Below are 19,161 nucleotides of genomic sequence, written 5' to 3'. Positions count from 1 at the left end.
TGAGCGGTGCGGCCCCCGCCCCTGTGCGCGGGGAGGCCCCGCCTCGCCCGCCGCGCTGCGCTTTAGCTGGGCGCGGACTGTTCAACAGCGGCAGTAGGAGTCGCGCCGGGCGCCGCGCGGGTTGGAGGCGGCAGCGCCGCTGTGGAGAAGCCGGCGGGCGAAGGCAAGCGCGGGGCTTGGCGGGGAGGGCGCGGGCGGCGAGGCCGCCGCTGCGTGCCAGCGGGGAGCGCCGCGCTGAGGCGCGGTGCGAGGTGAGGGGGGGAGAAACCGGGGCCGGGCGGCGGTTGGTTCCCGTGGCGGGAGCGGCGGGAGCGCCGCCGAGCGCTGGCGCGCATGCGCGAGGAGGCGACTGAGGTGGGGGCTGGGCGGGGGGGTAACGGTCTGGGCGCGGGGCGGGGCCCGCGGCGCTCAGGCGGCGGAGCCGGCGGGCAGGGCCGCGCTGTGACCGCCTCCGCCGGTCCCGCGTAGCTCGCAGGGGATCTCCTGTCCTCCCCCCGCCGCTCTGTAAGCACCGCTTTCTACCCACCCGGCCCGGCCTGCTGGGCGCGGCGCTCTGGGCTGGCCTTGCCCCGCCGTGCCCGGAGGTGCCGGGCGATCTGCGGGCGCAGGCTGCTTCCCAGTGTTGCACTACCTTTTATTTTTTTTTTTTAATATTTGCATCAGTAGATGGGTGGAAAGCTTTAACCTACATTTTCATGTGTGATTTATTTTTTTTAAATTAATTGCTGGGTTTAAGCTTCCCTCTGGTAATCAGACTGTACAAGATTGCCACAGATTCCTTTGCCTGACCACTAACTCAGTAAAACCGAATACTTTAGATAGCAAAGCTCGGGCCAGCAGCTGAGGTCCAGGTGCGCCCCTCAGCCTTCCCTGAGATTTTTTTGTGTGGTCTCCAGTGAGTCTTTTAAGGGACTGTGTGCATCAGCCCCCTGTTTGCAAAATGTTGAAGCGTTTCCCAAAATAAAAAGTAGCAGTGACTGAAGTACTCAGTACTCCTCAGCAATGAAAAGGAAAGTAACCGATTTAAGAAAAAAATGAAAATCCAGTGACTAAATGACAGAAGTGTGCGTTTTGTCAAAGGCTAAGTATTTCGTTTTTCTGCTCAATTTAATGAAAAGAAAATATTAAAAATCAAACAGGATAAAACACAGCTATAATGCTAGTAGGTGTACCAGCTCAGAAAGCTGATCTGCATGCCTTAGGGTCTCCTTCCTGATTTGACATTGTGAAATCCTGTACGTGTTTTGAGGAGTTTAAATTCCGGTCATCTTAATTAGTATCTAAGAGGTGAATGGGTTTTCTTTAAGACCACATTTTATGGCCCTCTCTTCAAAGACTGAAGTGTTGATATAGACCTTTCAATGGATCTAAGAGTATTACAAATGTAAATATTAGAGACAGATGTACAACCTCATTACAGAGACACCTGTCATGTCCCACAAAAAGTGTTTAATTTAGGCCTATGTTAAAAATGACTTCAAATGTTACATTACAAATATGTGATATAGACTGAACAGGAATTAGTTGATGGTGTGGTAATAAAGTTGGAAATAATATATAATTCTCTATTCAGAAGCAGTTATGAACAAGGAGAAAAACAACCCTATTCAGAGATTTTAATAAGTCATGGATTTTATAATAAATGACTTCCACTTTAAGTATGTCTTTTTGATGTTTTTTTTAATGATTAAAACTGGGTGGTCTGCCTTAAATTGAGTTCTCTTACTGTTCAGAGAGAGATCCTTTTTAGAGGTGTGTGTATGTGTTGGTGTTTTGTTGTGGTTTTTGCTTGTTTTTTGTTTGTTTGTTTTGTGTGGAGTTTTTTTGTTTTGTTTTATTTTTCCCAAAGAGGAGGAATTGTGCTTATATCTTCTGGGGAGTGCAAAACACTGGAGTTTATAGTTTTATCTATATGGTACTGCCTGCACAATGAATGCTGCTGCAAGCTGAGACTCCCCACATAATCCTGTTTGGGTTTTTTTCCGATCTATTAATAGAACAAAATACTAAAATGCTTAAAAGCTCGTCATGAGTAACTGGGCTGCTTTTAAACGCAAAACAAAAGCTCCCTACTGACTTTGTTGTTTGTTTTTTTTTTTTTTTTCTTAAAGAATTGTCCCAGGTGTGTTAAATATGGACATATTTCCTTTTTCCCTCATACTCCTAACCAGGACATACCCAGTGGGACCAATATCTCTTTTGTGGTCGTAGCTGGAAACCATACGACAAAGAAAAAAAAAAAGCAGATTATGCTGTCGAGCTGTTCTTTCTGTTCTTAGAAATTATTAAGTAAGTTTGGTGAAAATTGGGAGAGGCAGGTAAGGTATACCCCAGTAGATGTCTCCCACCAGGCAGGGCTGGGAGAACCAGGCCAAGTCAGCTCAGCTCGATGGTGGCTCTGGGTCCTGGCAGTGCCTCCGCAGTGCCCGTCTGCCAGAGCACCGCTTTATTTTTGGCCAGCGATTATCAGGAAGGCTGCCCAGGAGGAGCTCGGGATTACGGAGCAAACGACACAAAGCCGTAGGAAACCAGGTTTTGTCAGTGGTGGTGTAGGCAGATCAAGCTTGCTCATGTAGCTGCCATCTCTTCCGCAGGTTTTCTCTAAGAGGCCTTAAAACAGCTCCTATCAGTGCAAAATACAGTATTTTTGAATGTTCTTGCTGAGCTTAATTTTGGATGTTTCACCACATGCTGTCTGCTGCCAGTGACTTTGCCTTGCTTTTGAAATGCCTTCTAGACAGGGAATAAACATTGGAAGTTTGCTTATCTGAAACACTGTTAATCTATGAATAAAGTGGAAACAGCTGTATTAATTTGAAATGTTATTTGTAGGCCCCTGAATTTGAAAGAAAAAAAAATAGTAATTGTAGAAGCTTCTCCTGATCTCCAGGAATCTCGTAATTAACAAGACAGTTTTGGTGTTTGGAATGAGGAACAACAATGACAACTCAATTTACAAGGAGAGAAGACTGGTACACAGGAACCTTACAAACCCTCATGCAGATGGAGTTTTATTGTCATTGAAAATGAAAAGATCACAAACAAACAAAACCAAACAAACACTAGAAGACAAAACAATCCTCCCTCCAATCAAAAATCCCCCAAAACATTGTCTTCGTTGTTGTGTAACAAGTCATAGTGTTATGCAAGGGGGGGGAAAGACTCAAAAAGTGAAAGGAGTACAAACAAAAGCTGGAAAGGGAATGCCACCCTGCATCCAGACAGGTTGGTGGTTGGGTTTTTAATAGGGTGCTGCTAATTACCAGCATGACACTAGTTTAAGGATTTACACAAATTCTGTTGAGGTGAGCCTGGAAGAGAAGGGTGTAACATGGAAATGTGGAGTAAGGACTGAGCAATAAGCAGAGGTAGCAGGGGAGAGGGGTGGTGGAAAAGTCACTGGGGATGAGGGACCCGAAGCTGGGGTGGGAGTGGGGAGCAAGGTGCGGGTCTGGGGAGCGCTGGAGCTGCCGCAAACGGCTGTTCCCGCTTATATCCTCCTGGGTAATTAAGGCATTAGGGGAGGATAAGCATAAAGTCACTTTAAACATCAGTTGTTGTGCGTCTGGTACTTGTTTCTTCCCCGCCCCAGTACTTATTTTACGTCAGCTTTTCTTTTTGCAATACTTTTTAGCCATTCAAGTGGCGTGCGTATTCAGCAGATGAAAAGCAAACTGTTTGCCAGTTTAGTAGCATTTCAGCTGTTCTGGTTTTGAAACCTCAAGTAGTACACAATGGAAAAAATCCTTGATATGGTTTACCTTTGACAAAAAAACTTTTCCCAGAAAGAAAATACAGACTCTTCCTGAATGCAGTACTTGCAGTACTTGTCTTCCCTCCCTCTGCACTTATTCTTTTTCCCCAGAAGATAATAGGTTTGGCTCTGGGATCTCACTTCCAGTGAGGGTGGAGTGAAATTGTTTTTGCTGCTTTCTGCCAAAATGAAGTAAAATATATAAAAATGAAAATTGTCAAGTTCTTGTCAAGCCAAATACTTGTACTAAAATTTGTTTTCAATTTTTTTGCAGCTGATAATTTGTTTTGCTCTTATGCCAATGACTTTTTGTGTGTTTGTGTGAACTCTTTGGAGAAATGCCATGGACTCTAGACTGGGACAGTACCAGCTTATATAAAGTCTTTTTGATGTCACTGAAATGAGAGGGACACACCTGAAATGTCTCACATGACTGTCTTCAGGGCAGAAACATTGTGTAAAGTTTGCAAGTTGCTGAGTAAGAGGTTAATTGAGTGATTTAACTCTTAGGAAGTATTTTAGACTTTTTAATTTTTTTTTAGCTGTTTTGTATCTTTTGTCAGGAACTCCTAATTAGTGGTTTGTTGGCACTCTTTAGCTAAATGTTTGTGCTTCAGTTTGAGGGTACTTTGATTTCTTCCCCTTTTTCCCCTGTAAAATGTGAAGGAAAGTCCTCTAAACTCAAAAAAAACCCCTTAAAATAATTTGCTAATGGTATTAATTGCCATTCAGGAAATTTGAAACTGTACTAGAAGGGTATGTAGTATTTGAGGGAATATGATCAAGTTAAAACACAGCTCTCTGAAAATTTTGTGCGGCCAGTTTTTTTGATCACCTCCATGTTCCTATAGGTAAGAGACATGCATCTCCAAACTTCTCTTTACTTGAGCAGCAGCTCTACTGCATGTGACTATTTCCTGGCTCTCAGGAGTAGCAATCTGTTCCTGTTCAACTACTTGGGCTACGGAAGGTGTATGATAGAGTTGGAAAAGCTATAAACTGATTGCTTGGTGTATGTAGATATCGGGCTGACAGTGTTCTTGGAGTTCCCAGAGAAAGATTGAATACTCCCTTGAGTTAATAGTAACCCTGCAGAGAAAGCGTGGGCTTCAGTTCTGTCCCACTTACGTTTTAGCCGTGATAAATCGCTTTGACTTACTACAGTTACTTGACATATGCTGAGGAAGGGGAAGCATAGGTGTCTGAAGCCATGCTCCTTTGGATTTGAAAATTGTTGTGCCTGCTAGTTCTTACAAGAGTGGAAGGCCAGGCATCAGACAGATGCTGAGAGCATTACAAAGTTACCAGAGCCTCTGCAGTGTGGGGCTCCAGCTCTCATTAGTGCATTTCCCTGTAGTGAGGCTCTTGCCTAATGGCCGTCCACCACACCAGACTGTGTTCTGAATTCCTCTATAGTCTGAAGTTATTGACTCATTGATAAAGGTTGAAATCTTGGGGATTTTAATAGTACCATTAACGATGATTTTTAATAGTATTGTCAGCATTGGGACCACCGAACCTGGTTCCTGTGATGCTGGGTAGGTGATGTACAGAGATGAAAACCTTATAGTTGAAGTATATGTGGAGCAATGAAAGGTGAATAAAGCATATGGAGAATGTTAAGGCAGTATGTGGCTCTTTATGTTTTTCTTCTTGTTTTGAGAGTTGAGGAGAAGGTATCCAGACTGGTATTCTCAGCTCCTTAGGATTCCACATCTCCCTTTAAAGTTTGCACCTTCAGCATAAAACCTGTAGTTACAAACAAGCTAAGGCTTCAGACAGGGAGTTTGCTTTTCTTAAGATCCATACATGGCAGTCTCAGAACCATTGACCCCTTATGGGATCTGTGCATTGAAAACTGCTGAGCTAAGCAGTTGCTGTGGAGATCAAAGTAACTGAAGACATTAAAAGGAGGGCAGTGGAAATGCTGCTCAAGTAGTATACCAGTTACACAGAGAATTTACTGTGGAATTACTGTGTTACACTCACTTTTTTACTACTCTCTTATTGTTTCTGGTTTTGTTTCTAACTTCTTAACAGAGAACTTTCAGGCTTCTGCATGTCATGTTTAATTAAATCTTTCTTCGGGTTTGTTTAACCATCTAAACAAAACTAAAAGTACAGTGCAAGCCAGTGATTGCTACTCTGTAGGCTATGGAATAGATACAGTCTGATATGGTGAAGGTTGACACTGGTCTTTTAATCCCAAAGTTTGGGAACTCTTCGTGTAAGCTATGGCAAGCCACAGGCAAAAGAGGCTGTAAAGGAAAACTGTCTTTATTCAAATTGTTATCAAAGAATATTGTGTTTGTATTATGCAGGCAGTGCCTGATGAATAAAGAACTGGATACAAAGGCACAGGAAAGATTTTTTCGGGAAACATTTAGAACTTAATAGTTCTCTATTTTTAAAGCATTAACTTTCATGATTGATTTCTGAAGTGTATTTGTGAGAATACGTAATAACTAATCAAATGCTTGCTGTATATAGAGGTACATTAATTGTATTTCTCCCAGTGGTCCCTCTGAGTTTATTTCAGAGTGTTTCATCATTTGGTAGCTGTTCTGCTTTGCTGAACTTGTAATAGGTAGCTGCATCGCTCCCATTTCTGTGATACTATTGATGTTGACTCATTTAAATATTAAAAAAAAAAAAAACTTGAACGAAAACCAAATGCAATTCAAAAAGTAACTTATCTCCTGAGCAGATGAAAATAAAATATAGCCAGAGTTTTGGGGTGGGAATGTGTAGATGTGCATCTCTGTGTGTTTGTACATACATACAGATACACTCACACACATCTTTTAAAATGCATCCTTCCAGGTCACATGGCTTATGGTCATGTTTTTGAGTTTGGGCTAGGTTAGATGACATTGTTGAACTTTGGGAGTCTTATTTCTCAGACTGATAGGATCAGAAATGCAATGAGGTATGAACACTTACTCCCCTGAGAGGTAAAGGCTTTCATTGCACATGGAACAACCCTGACTGAAATAAAAAACAGAGTGTTCTTGTTTGACTTGGGAGGAATAATAGTCCATCATTTTTCTTTAAATAATGTCCTTTTTATTTAATCTTTGAATAGTGTCGAAAGAATGAAATATCTGACAGAGTTGTTGCATTTGTACTGTGTTATGAAAATGAGAAAATTTACATGGCCCATGTTATTTTCAGGTTTGCTGTAAACTACCTACCATAGCTATAATGACACCAGCCCTCAGAGAGGCAGCAACAAAAGGTCATGGTATCCACTTGTCGCCTTCTTTGTCCTCTAGAGCTATGGAGTCTGATACAGCTTTGTGCATGGAAAATTCCAGAGCAGTGGAAGAGAAGATAAAAGAGGACTCCATCGCACAGATTACTTGCTCAGTCCTGGGGTTCCCCACTGCTGAGCCCAACCTCAGGAATGATATCCTCAGCGTGCACCATTTCGGTTCTCCGCCATCCTCCAAGCGCTATCAGTCTGTCTTGTTAATGAGTAGAAATTCTGCGTTTAGCAACAGAACCGGTAAGCAAACAAAAGTGGGAGAGCCTGACTGCTCCAAGATGAGAAATTCATTACCTAATGGTGCTGACACATCGTTTGGTCTGATTAGTCATTCGGAACCTGAGGAACAGGTCAAAGGGGGAACGTTTTCAGAGACCACATCTCCGAATTTGACAGAAACACAGAGACTTTCGGATTCAAATGTAACTGAATCCACTAATGCAGAAGAAATGGAGCTTTTGAATGGTAAATGGTACAAGAAGAATGGTTTTTTGGGCAGAGCTCTGGAAGTCTGCGCTGAAACAATAAGAGGGGATTTATTACACCAAATTCTTCACAGGCCTTCAGAAGGGATTTTGAGCTGCACCCCAGAGGAGGTGTATGGTCGCTTACTCCAGTGTGTCACTAAGCAACAAATGGAAATCAGTCGTGCCAAAAGAACTCAGAAACGTTTACAAATGCTCCTGGCAAAACATGTTATCAAACACTGTGATCAGCAGCTGAAGTGCTTTGTGAAACATCAGCTACAAAGAATGAAGGTTTTCCATGAACCAACCAGATTTTCAAGCAGTAGATCCCTCAGGTGCACTGAAGGTTGGGCAGAAAACAACACAGCTACTTTGGAGACTAGTTCGAGCACGGACATACAGAATGGAGTTAGCGTTGCACCAGGTGAAATCCGGGGGTTTGCACTTTCTACTGGAGGGCTGCTGTCTCGTGTGGAGCAGGATCTGGACTCCGATGCCACTTGTAGCAGCTCAGATGAAGATGGTGAGGAACAGACTGTAAGAACAGCTGTGGAAGCGTAAGTGTTAAATTCCTGCTAGACTCATGTGTTTCATGCTTATAAATCAAGATGGAAGGGTCTAGACCTGCAGATTCTTGTGTGAGTAACCTCACTCAGTAGATAGTCCTGAAATCAGCAGGGCTGCCTGTGTGAGCCAGGGGTAGGGGCCAGACAGAAAGCAAGGACTTCCCCCAATTACAGCATTTACGGAACTACTTTACTAATAGAGAGCTAGATTTTGTACAGCACTCTATCAGTTTGCATTACACGAGTACCGCTAATTATTCCATACTGGGAAGGTGCTGTCAATCAAATAGTGATAGTGCTGTAAATCATATATTTGGTTGTTATGAAAATAGTTTTAATTTTATTCTGGAGTTATTAAGAATCTTGAAATCCACTACAATGTGATAAAAAGTAAAAATGACCACCTGATGCAGGTGTCGAGCCATCTAGTATGTGGGGGTTGTGTATTGAAAAAAATTGGTTCCTTGAAGTACCATTTTTAAAATGTTAATTTAATGACTGAAGTTGTCCTGCTACTGTGAAGGAAGCTAGCAGTGGTGGTTTTATTGTTGATGGTATCTTTTTCAAGAAGAACCAGAGTGAAATTAGTATAATTAACTAATACTGTATGGAATTGACAAGGACCCTGTCAGTACAAATTATTGTAGCCTTGGAAATTGGAGGTGGGTAAGAGAATAAGATGGTAAAATTGTTTCCCAGTGGTGGTACAGCCTTTTTTTTTTTTTTTTTTTAAATACTTTTCCCTACCTTGCTACACTATTAGCAGCATCTCTGTGGTCAAGCAATTTTAGAAAGTGGTGAAAGGACAGCTGCTTTCCCCATTCTATAACTGGAGAGAATAGGGTATGTCTTAATGTCTGTTAAGATGTGATAGTCAGGACAGTGACAGACAGAATAGAGCTTCACAGCTTGGTAGGAGCTTTGTGCTACCTACATTTCTACTGCTCGAAGTCAGGACTGGTTTTGTGTTTCATGATCTCTTATACTCTGCGCTTAGAGAGTGTCTAGAAACATTAAGAGTGGCACTAGTGTTTGAGCAAAAATAAATATTTAAAAACATAATGTCTTGTTCTGTTTCTTGAAAAGCGTAATGTTCAGAAGAAATCCAAGAAGCTTCATCTTAAATTGGAAAAAAGCTATCCCATTATGTGTTTATAGCCTCAGTTAGGGAAGCTTCAGCATAACATAGTTCTATCAAATCACTGCTGTGTTTGGTTAAACTCTGTAGGCCTGGAAAACAAAGAGAAGGACAAGTGCATAGCAAAAATTAGTTTTCTTTTTATGTATTGTCAGAATGATAAATACTGTATTAAAGTCTGGCTAAAGCATAATGACTTGCCAACTAAGTTAGGATCATCTTAGATATTTGAATTTGAAAAAAAATTATTCTCCTTTTGAAATATTTTAATGAAAAAACAGCATTTTTGGCTCTCCCAGTGTAGGAGAACCCACATTCTTCTCCTAGCTGATACGTTTGAACTTCTGAGTAATAGCTCTGCCTCTGGGATTCTTATCTTGTGATTACATGAACTGAAAAAGTGATGAAAAACTCTTGATTCTTGAAGGGTACTGCATAATGTAAAACTTGGCCTGAAGTTCTGTGCGAGGGTTTTCTTTCTTGTTCTTGCCAGGGACAGTCGAGTTTCTAACTCTGCCTGCCAGTCCTTTACCTGCTTCTTGTGGCTTTTCAATTGCTGAAGTTATCTTTCCACTTAAGGCTTACTCAGTGTGCTCTGTTGCACTGAGGGAAAAAATTCATAGAGGATTATGAAGCAGAAAGGCAGCACCTTGAGCTCAGGAAATCCCCAAGCTGCTGTTGCTGGCAGCCAAGGGAGCATTTTTGAAAAACGCTGCTCCCTCCATGCCTGCCCCCTTGTGAGGCTCTTACCTCTGCTACAGCTGAGAGGCAGGAGACTGGGTAGATCATCTATAATCTGACTCAGCACAGTGCTTTTTTTCTGTTTTTTTTCCTCCCCTTTGTTATGTTCTTCATGCAGAACAGCAATTGAGCAGCAGGGGGACAAAGTGGCAATGGGCTCTGGCTGAGGCCTTGCTGCATTGGCAGTGCAGGAATCCCTGGTGCTGGAACTGCACTCAGAGTTCAAGTACTGCCTGGTTTAAGCAGAAACACCTTGTCTGTGTGCATAGGTTGAGGCAATGCTTGAATTAACACTGCTGTGAGGGCAGGCTGCCTCTTATTTGAATTTATTATTATCTGCACTTTCATAGGGTTTTCTTAATTTTTTTCAACTTTCCCAAGACTTGTCATTGTGGCTAAAAGACTGCACTTTTTACTCTAGATAGCAAAGGTACATCAGTTGTTCACCAGTATAAGTTGCTGAAATTTGCTGTTTCCTGAGCTTTAACATTTTAAGGCTCTTTGGATTGTTTTTCACCTGGACAAAAGAAACAAAGTTAACATCCATTTTTATTTCTGCTAAGTGCATTCACATTCTTTGAAATGCCTTTGTCTCTGAGGGAATTGTCTCTTAGTGCTTTCCAGAAATAATGTTATCATGTGGGTGAGAGAATGCTCGTTTCCTCACCTGGCACTCATTTTTCATAGTGAAGACTTTCACTGACCTGGAAAGACACTTTATCTGTGATATTCTTCATAATACTTAACTGTAGATGTTATAAGGTTCTACTAATGTAGTGATGAATTGGAAAAATGTTTTGGTTTTGCCTGTACCCCAGTATACTGAGTGCATTTAACTTGAGGGTCGTTGTCATGACTGCAGTGCTTTTTATCCTTTTTGGAGGGGCAGGAGGTGTCAATCCAATGTACAAGAGGGGAAGATCAAGCAGTTATTTTGTTTGCCTGAGAACAGTCTGTTTTCCGTCAGGAGGAGAGGTTGATTCTGGCTCCAGTTCTTCCTGGTAGGAAAAAACCTGGAGCTATTTTTAGCATTTTGAACCTGTTCATTCTCATTATCCTGAAAAGAGTTTTGTTTTACGAGTGTTGACATAAGCTCTTCTGAGCTGTATCTCAGTGCTTTGTGTGTCAAGTAAGATTGTCTTTATGTATCTATTTCAATACCTCTGTTGTTTAGTTGCAAATAGCTGCTATAAGATATTTGGACCATTGTTCATCTCTTGTGCGTTACATAGGTGGTGTCCTCAACGCAAGAAAGATCCTTGGTTATCTGGTGAACACAATTCTCTTCTACTTGACAATTCACAGTACTTACTGAACTTCCTTAGTTTCTAGAGCAGTTGGAAAGCCTCTTCCCATTTCAGGAGCTTAATGAAAACACGTTTTGTCCTTGGAGTATTTGGTAAAGAGAAATATGAAGAAACAATTGCCTCCTTTCAGGAGTTTTGTCGTTTTGCTGCTAGTGTCAACTCATGGATGTCTTTAACCTGTCACAGTTTTCACAAAAGGTTTCTCAGGCAAAGCACTGAATTTCCATAAGTAATTTGCAGTGTATTCTAGTTCAGTTCCTGCCTTCAGATGGAGGAAATGCCCTGAGACACTACACGGGGGGTGTGGTAGAACTTAATCCGTTTCTTAAAGGCAGATGTTAGGTGCTGGTCACTAGTTCTGTGTGAGGTGTTAGGAACCAAAGTGGATGGAGGCCCTGAGGAGTACATCACAAAGCTGAGCATAAATAATTCCTTTAGGAGTTCACAACAAACATCAACCACTTCAGATGCAACATAACTCAGCTTGTGAAGTGCTGTCTTTCATGGAACTTGTTGATCTTCTTTGTGGTTCGTGAAGATGGAAGATTATCCATAGAATTGGCCACCAATTTCAAACAAGGTGACTTGGGGGAGGATGTGGGCTCAGTTTTTTCAACGACACAGCTTTGCTCTGAGAGCTATTTGTTGTATGTATTATCCAACTCTACATCCTTATTTCTGTATTTAGTGTGTGTTCCTGATGTGGTTAGAAGTTCTAGTTGTTTACACTGTACCACAGAGAAGTCTGATGCTGAGGTGATTATTTGGGAAACCTTTAAAGTGACAGGGTACAGAGTTTTTCTCCTACATGTGCTACATGAATAATCTTCCAGGATCAAAAGACACATCACTGGGATTTTTTGAAGGCACAGCTGCGCACTCTGTCTAACTGTAATGCAGGTATCTAATTGATTAGAGAGAAAAACTGCTTAGAATAGATTTTTCTGCAAAATAAGTTGCTCGGTCGACCATGAAAGGTCCTGTGCTCTGTTTCCCCAGTCTTCCTTCCCCCATCTGAATACAGTCCTTTTGCATCATTTGGTGGGATTTTTTCCTACTGAAATATTCTCATGCTTTTCCTCTGATTTTTTTGAAAGACATGTTTTACTGATTATCCTTCAGCAACCTCAAGTCTGATGAAGAAGCACTGTTTTATTTTTCCATGCCCACGGGGTTTATTGTGCCTGGAAACTTACAATGAATGTGCAGAGATAGTAAATCTTTCTCTTTTTTTTTTTTTTTTTCCTCTTCTGTGTTGGTGTTGTGGTTTTTGGGTGTTTTGTTTGTTTGTTTGGGGGTATTTCTGTTTGTTTTATTGGTTGGGTTTTTTGTTTGTGGGGTGGGTTGGTTGGTTGGTTTTTCCCCTTAGATTGCTAATTGGAAAGAGAGAAGATGAGAAATCTGCTTTTAGCACAGATGCTTGATGGGGAGTGGAACAGTAAAGTGGAGAGAATACAGGAAGGAAGAAAATATTATGACTAGGATCTCCATATCTAATCTGCTTGTTCTAGATTATTATCCATTATTCTTAGTATTTTTCTCATGGCTAATTGAGCAACATTGATGCAGTTCTGAGGGCTCACTACAGAAGGCACTGCTTAAGGGCTGGTGTTTATTGCATGTGTTTGAACCACATTGTAAGGAGAAGCTGTTAGTTTTTGCAAGGTCAGATCCTAATTTTCCATTTTGAGCTGTAATTTCACTTCATAGCTGATATTAGAGGTGAATTCTGGTTTGGGAAGAGGAGGAGGAGAGTCTGCCAGGACTAAATACTGTTTTCCATTTTTCTTATGCAAGAAAACCCAGTCATTTCCAGTTTTTAAGACCTTTTTAGTTTACAAGTCTGGGAAATGTCTTATTTGCATAGAAGATTAATATGAGAGCTTTTGAATAAGTATAAATTCATAGGTGCCGATAATATGCTGATTTTGAGATGTTTTATACATTGCTTTTTCATCAATTCTGTTATCTTAATTCTTGGCTCCTGTCACTAGGATGTGGGAAGAGAATCTTTTACAAGGGAATGAAAGAAAAGCTAGCTTTATCTTACCTTCTGTTTTCACTCTAGGGATACAAGTATTATTTCAGGATATATCCAACCTCAGTTGGTTGGATTTCTGTAAGATGGATTTACAACTTATTTAGGATCCCACAAGCATCTATGTTTTTTCTTTAGAGATCTGATGTAGAGCAATAATAATTTACTTTTGAACAAGATTTCTTTCTCACAATAACAGAGTAATGTTCTTGTGACTGCGGATCCCGATTTCTAACCTGTAATTACATCAATATTTTTACAGCTACTGAAAGTGGACTGAAATGTTTTAATGGAAGGGAGAAGGTTTGACAAGTTGTAACCCGTAAGCGAATCTCTGAGCCAGGAATGTTAAAGCTTTTGAGTTAGATAGGTGTTGAATGCATATTAAATAAAAACTTGGCATTATTCTTCTGAATACACAGTCAACATAGAATAGTAGAATAGAGAATCTAATAAACAGACATGTGTATACATGATAACCTTGCATGCCTAATTAAGTGGTAGGCAACAAGAGTTTGGTACTTGATGTCAACTGCTGATTAATCAGTGGTTTATGGCTTTTTTCTTTTGCTAAGCCATGAATTGTGTTTGTTTTAATAAAAAGATCTGTTTGCAAACAACAATGAGCTGTTGTTATAACATCTTGTAGAATGAGGGCAGCATTATTTCATTTTACAGATAACATTGATTTCATGAGAATCTACATCAAAGGGATACATCCAGTGTCTTTGAAAGTCAGCGTATGTGGGCCCCTGAAACAGGAAATCATTTAAATGCTTTCATTTTCACATGAAATAAAAAGTGTGCATAAAGGCTTCCCAAAATAGGAATGCTCTCTTGTAACAGGGTTTCATTCATACTGCTAAATATGGGTTAGGAATGTAACTTTAGGTATCGAATTTAAATATATTGACCTGTGCTCTTTTTTATTGAAACTGAAATAGCTGTAGATTATTTTCATCAAGATATTTAACCTAGCTGTTGTGGGTGAGAAGAAGTTTTCTCCTGGGGAATTTAATTTAATTTCAGTTAGCAAACTTCTAATTACCGATTCTGGTATTTGAAAAAAAAATAAACCTGAACGTCCATGTTTGAATATCTGTGCATTATAAACTAATCTTCTGCCCAGCCTGTGGGGCTGGACCAGGCAGCAATAACACTTGGTGAAATGCCACCACAAGCTCCTACAACCAGGAAGGTTGCAACTGTTCAAACCTGCATTCATCACGCTCTCCAGCCCTTGTCCCTGCAGACTGTAGGGTTTAACTTCCTAAGAAATTCCATTCCTGCCCTGCCAAGCAGACAGCCAGGTACTGTTTGGTCACTCCTCTCTATGTATTACTTAGTCACAGCGTTTTTCCAGCACCTGTGGGGGGCCCCAGGGACTCAGTCTCTGATATACGCAGGTGTCTCCAGGGAAGGTGCTGGGGACTCACCCTTTTCACACTCAGCACAGCCCCTCCCCAGCTCCCTCTGGGTCCCATGAGTGGGCTGGGTCCAGGTCTGAAGGCTGGAAGCAGGACCTGTCCCAGCTCTGCCCAACTTTCCTGCTGCTCAGAGGAGCACTGTGGGGTCTTCCCAGCTCTCATGTTACCCGTGTCCCACACATGCACTGCACACACTGTACAGTGAGGCACGTTCCCTTCTGTAAGGCAAGGGGTGGCAGGAGGTGGAGGTCAATGTGTGAAGGTGCCTTTGCTGTAGCTACTCCTCATTTCTCCCCTGGTTGCTCTGCTGTGGGCTCCCCACCAGCCACAGTCCCTCCTGAGTCTCCTCTCAGTCTCTGCCTGGGTCATTTTTCCCTGTTCTGCACGGCTGCAGCTCCTCCGCTACCAAAAACCAGATGATTTCCAGTGCATCTGGCATGCAAGTTCTGGATCAACTGTTGTCTGTCCAACAAGTCTCAGAAAAGAATATGCTTCCTATCTTCCTATCCATTTTTACATTTAAATCTGATAACTGCATACAGCTAGAATGAAATTAGTTATAAGCAAGAGTTAGATGTTACATGAATATCGTACCCACTTTTTCCTTGAAAGAATATATGTAAAAATTTTGGGACTAATTTCAGTGGCTTGACAGCATTGATATGCTGCTTATATGCTGTATTAATGTTCCATTTGCACATATCTTCAAAGGAATATATTGTAAGCTCTGTCTCATTTTATGTTGAGCATGGAATCCAGACATAGTGCTACTTCCTTGATTTATTTTTCAAGGGCAGTTGTGTAATACGGAGAATTTCTAGGCCTGTGTTCCTGTTCCTGGTGTTAGTCTATTGATGTTGTGCCATTTCAAAGGCAAGAATAAAAGCTCGTTTCCAGGCAGCCCTGGTGTTCCTGAAGTTTGTTTCTTTGCATGTTTGTTCTACCTGCTTCTCTGCTCCATGCTGGGATGCTGGAGGAGTCAATGGAATCTTAAAAACTCATTTTATAATATTTTAACAAAAGCATTAGCAGATATGCATTTTGCAGTGTTTTTTATTTTATTAAAAGAGGAAATGGTGGTGGTTGTTTACCTTTTGCAGGTTTTTACTTCTTGGGCAGTTAATATTTTAACTAACCCTACCTCCACCAACCAATTTGGCCTTTCATCATTAACAGCTCTAAAGAATTATGTAAACAGAATTGAAGATGAAAAGCACCTACTAGGTTGTGAAGCCAACCACTGGAAAAGTTCAGCACTGTAACAGACAACACTGCTCTAGGAAGCTGAATTTTTAATTTTTGTTGAGCCCTAAGTGGAGTTAACAATGAAGTGCAAGTGGAACAGTTCAGTTTCTAACGTAAAACTTGTAGTAATATTGTGATTCTTTGCCTGAACTCTGTTGCATGCAGGTGCTGGCTGTGGTGTCTCATCAGTTTGGAAGATGTGATTTCTCACATGAGGGAGCATATAGAACTCCAGTGTGAAATGCTTATGAAATTTCTCCTTTACTAGGGTATCTAAGTGCAGAGGCTTACTCTTTTTATATTTTCAGTTATATTCTACAGGCTTTTTTCCTGAATGTTGATTTTTCCCTGTCTCCCTTTCCCACTGTCCCTTCTAAACTTATTTGTGGAAGATGTAAAAATCCTGCTCTGTTGTTACTTAACTTTTTTTCTCCACTCTAGTTCTGTATCATGAAGTTTATCTTTAAGGGAACATCACATGTATGGTTGATAATTTCAGGTGTTAGTGCATAAATTCCCTAGGCCTGGTGGCTTAGCAGAAATGTTCAACTGGATAAAGTTTTATGGTTTGGGAAGATAAGATATGTATTATGTGTTAGTATCAACGTATGTTATTGGATGCAATTCTGGAAGTATTAAATGGCAGCAGTACGTCAGAGGTGGTGGGATCAGGCGTGGGTGCCAGGATTTGTTGTGATAAGCAGTTGCTGATGTCTGTAGATGATAAGGAGAACTGCAACCCATCTGCTGTGAAGCTGTGTAGTATTCCAGAGGAAAAATCTCTGCCAGGTAAAATTTCTGTTAAAACACCAGAGATGATAGCAACCCAATATGCTCCACAAGAACAACCTGATTGCAGATCCTCACAGAGACTGCAGGATGATTTTGAGTGCCAGAAAGCTTCCCTAAATTGATTTTTTTTTTTTTTTTTTCTGCTGGTTGTCACAAACCAGCAGCGTATTGCTCTCCGCAGGCAGTCTGCAGCAAGTGCTCCTCAGTGATCTGAGCAAAGGCTCATTGTGAACCGTCAGAGTAAATAGTGTTTTGTTGTGCAGCCTTGATTGGATATGATACTGCAGGATGATATTAAAGTTTGTTTTAATCTTGTTTGCTCTCTGGAATGCATAGAAGAGACTGAGTTCATAAAACAGCACTCGCTGTTTTTTTTAAATTACATTGCTATTATGGATTTAACAGTTAACTGGTCCAGGGAAATTAATACTTCAACAGCAACCAAAGTTAGTTCATTCTGAAAACAAATATTAAGTAGGTGTGCTGGAAGAATCAGTCCTTGAGAAAACATTTACAGGTCGTTTCATAGTTGGACATGTTTGTTCAGCCATTACAAGTGTTCAAAGTTTTTGTTGGGAGTGGGCATTTTTATCTCACAAGTAAAATCTAGATGTATATCTAAAATACATGCACTGCATATCTGAATTCACCTAATTTCCATGTTTTATATGCTATCTCTTAGTTTTCATAGGTGAGCTCTTATTTACTGTCATTGTTTGCAGAGAGAAGAAAAATGGACATGTTGAGTTTCACCACCGTGTTGACAGCCCTTTGCTCACCTTAGGGGCTTGTGTGCAAAGGCTTGCATTCAGAGCGGCTGCTTTTTGAGCGTTGTCATGTGTAGTCCCAGGAAAAGTGACTGTGATTCTGCTGTCAAATTAGGGGCAGTTCAGGAAGTTTGCAGTCTTGCAGCTCTGGTTCCAGGGGACCCCCACCATCCTAGTGTGCTGTTAAACATTTGTGATAAGAGTGCCATTTGGTAAATATGAACTGGTTTGTATTTTTGTACAACTCAGTGAGCTTCCCAAGAGAATTGGGGAATGTATGATTTTTTTCCAGTGTGTCAAGTCTTGTGAATTTAATCGTGAGTCATATGATGTCTGGATGAGATTTAAAGATCTGGAGAATTTTGTGATATTTTGCTTTTTAATTTCCAGAGTTGAGTCCTTCAGCAAAATGATAAACTTCTGCCATTGTTTTCAGTGACTTCCACCGAGGAAGGTGATTAGCTCTTTATCCTGAGGATATTCAGTCTGTAGTTTATGAGCTGCTTCTTGCTCCCAAATACTTCACTGTCTCGTTTGGCAACAGGCTTCTGATACCCTAGAAGTTCCCTGGGAGAGGAGGAGATGAACCAGCAGCGATGGTAGAGTTCAGGATCACAGGGTCACTTTAGGACTAAATCATCTGAAAACTGGATGCCAGAACAATGTGGATTAAACTGAAGGGGACATTGCCTGGCAGAAAGAGCAAAATATACCATGTTAGGAAACTGAGCAGAAAAGTAAGTGCAAGGGACTGTCAGGAACAACTGCTGTTCTTAAATTAATGCATCATTTTTGAATTGGAGGAGTTTTTCCCACCTGCACTATGTAGGTGCCTTGCTCCCTGGCTTGTTCGTGTTTAAGGTAGTTGTAACTTGAAATCGTTGGTGTTCTTTGAAATAAACCTTTTGGAAGGAGACTGTGTTTCTGGCTGGCAAACCTGCATTTTGGAGTGTTGGTCTGTGGCAAACATCCTCCTTCCCTGTTGAGTAGGAAGCGTCCTGTCCCTGTCCCTGCAGACATGTTGTGGCAGGGGCTGTTACTTGTTCTGACTGGAAATCTGGAGGCTGGAAGGCCTCAGTTTCCTTTTAATTTTCAGGATATAAGATACTTGTGGAGAATCTTGCCTTGGGCACAGGGCTGCATGCTATAAAATACTTTTTCCCGTGCTCAGCATACCTATTTGAATCAACCCTCCTATATACTTACTATCAACCCCAGGTTCGTTTTTTGTGTATTTTAAACAGCACCGTGTTTTTCCTTCATTATTTATGAATTGTTTTTCAGGCTTCTTGCTTGGTCTGCTTATAAAAATTAAATATGCCTAAAAGGTTTAAATTCCACCCCTTCTCCTCTCCCGTAAACAAACAAACAAACAAAGAAATCCACCCTAGGCACAAAACCCAAACAGCAGTGTGTGTCTAGCCCAACGATTTTATCTTGGTTAGCAGTGCTCTTTGCACTCAGGTTGCCTGGCTTTGTTTTTTGGGATGGACTGATCTTAGCTCTTGGGAAGACGTAAATCTCACCCACAACATAATGGAGGCACGGGTAGCAGAAAATACTTTTTATAGTCCCGTTGTGTTCTTCGATGTTGGCTTGGTTACATAAAAGCACGGTTTGTTCTTAATTCTGTTTCCTCTTTTGGGAAAAA

At 41.1% G+C, this 19,161-nt stretch overlaps 1 protein-coding gene across 7 annotated transcripts in view; it reads left to right on the top strand.

Annotated features, from left to right (window-relative positions):
* The first annotated feature begins 34 nt into the window (after nucleotides 1–34).
* The window catches only part of KANSL1L (KAT8 regulatory NSL complex subunit 1 like), a 64,032-nt gene continuing 44,905 nt past the window's right edge, over nucleotides 35–19,161 (top strand). For 5 of the 7 annotated variants that reach the window (XR_010651549.2, XM_065840893.2, XM_065840895.2 and 2 more), the window contains exons 1-2: nucleotides 38–163; nucleotides 6,929–8,046. Coding sequence is in view for 6 of the 7 variants with exons in the window: in XM_065840893.2 (XP_065696965.1) it covers nucleotides 6,959–8,046 (1,088 nt within the window). In the remaining variant the exon portion in view is untranslated. Of the gene's footprint in view, nucleotides 164–232; nucleotides 252–6,928; nucleotides 8,047–19,161 lie in introns of those variants that run through there. The other 2 variants (XM_071811264.1, XM_065840892.2) reach the window with 2 other exon arrangements.

Source organism: Patagioenas fasciata, chromosome 7, assembly GCF_037038585.1.
Source record: "Patagioenas fasciata isolate bPatFas1 chromosome 7, bPatFas1.hap1, whole genome shotgun sequence".
In the NCBI taxonomy this organism is placed as follows: Eukaryota; Metazoa; Chordata; class Aves; order Columbiformes; family Columbidae; genus Patagioenas; species Patagioenas fasciata.
This window is presented reverse-complemented; position numbering and strand designations above follow the sequence as displayed.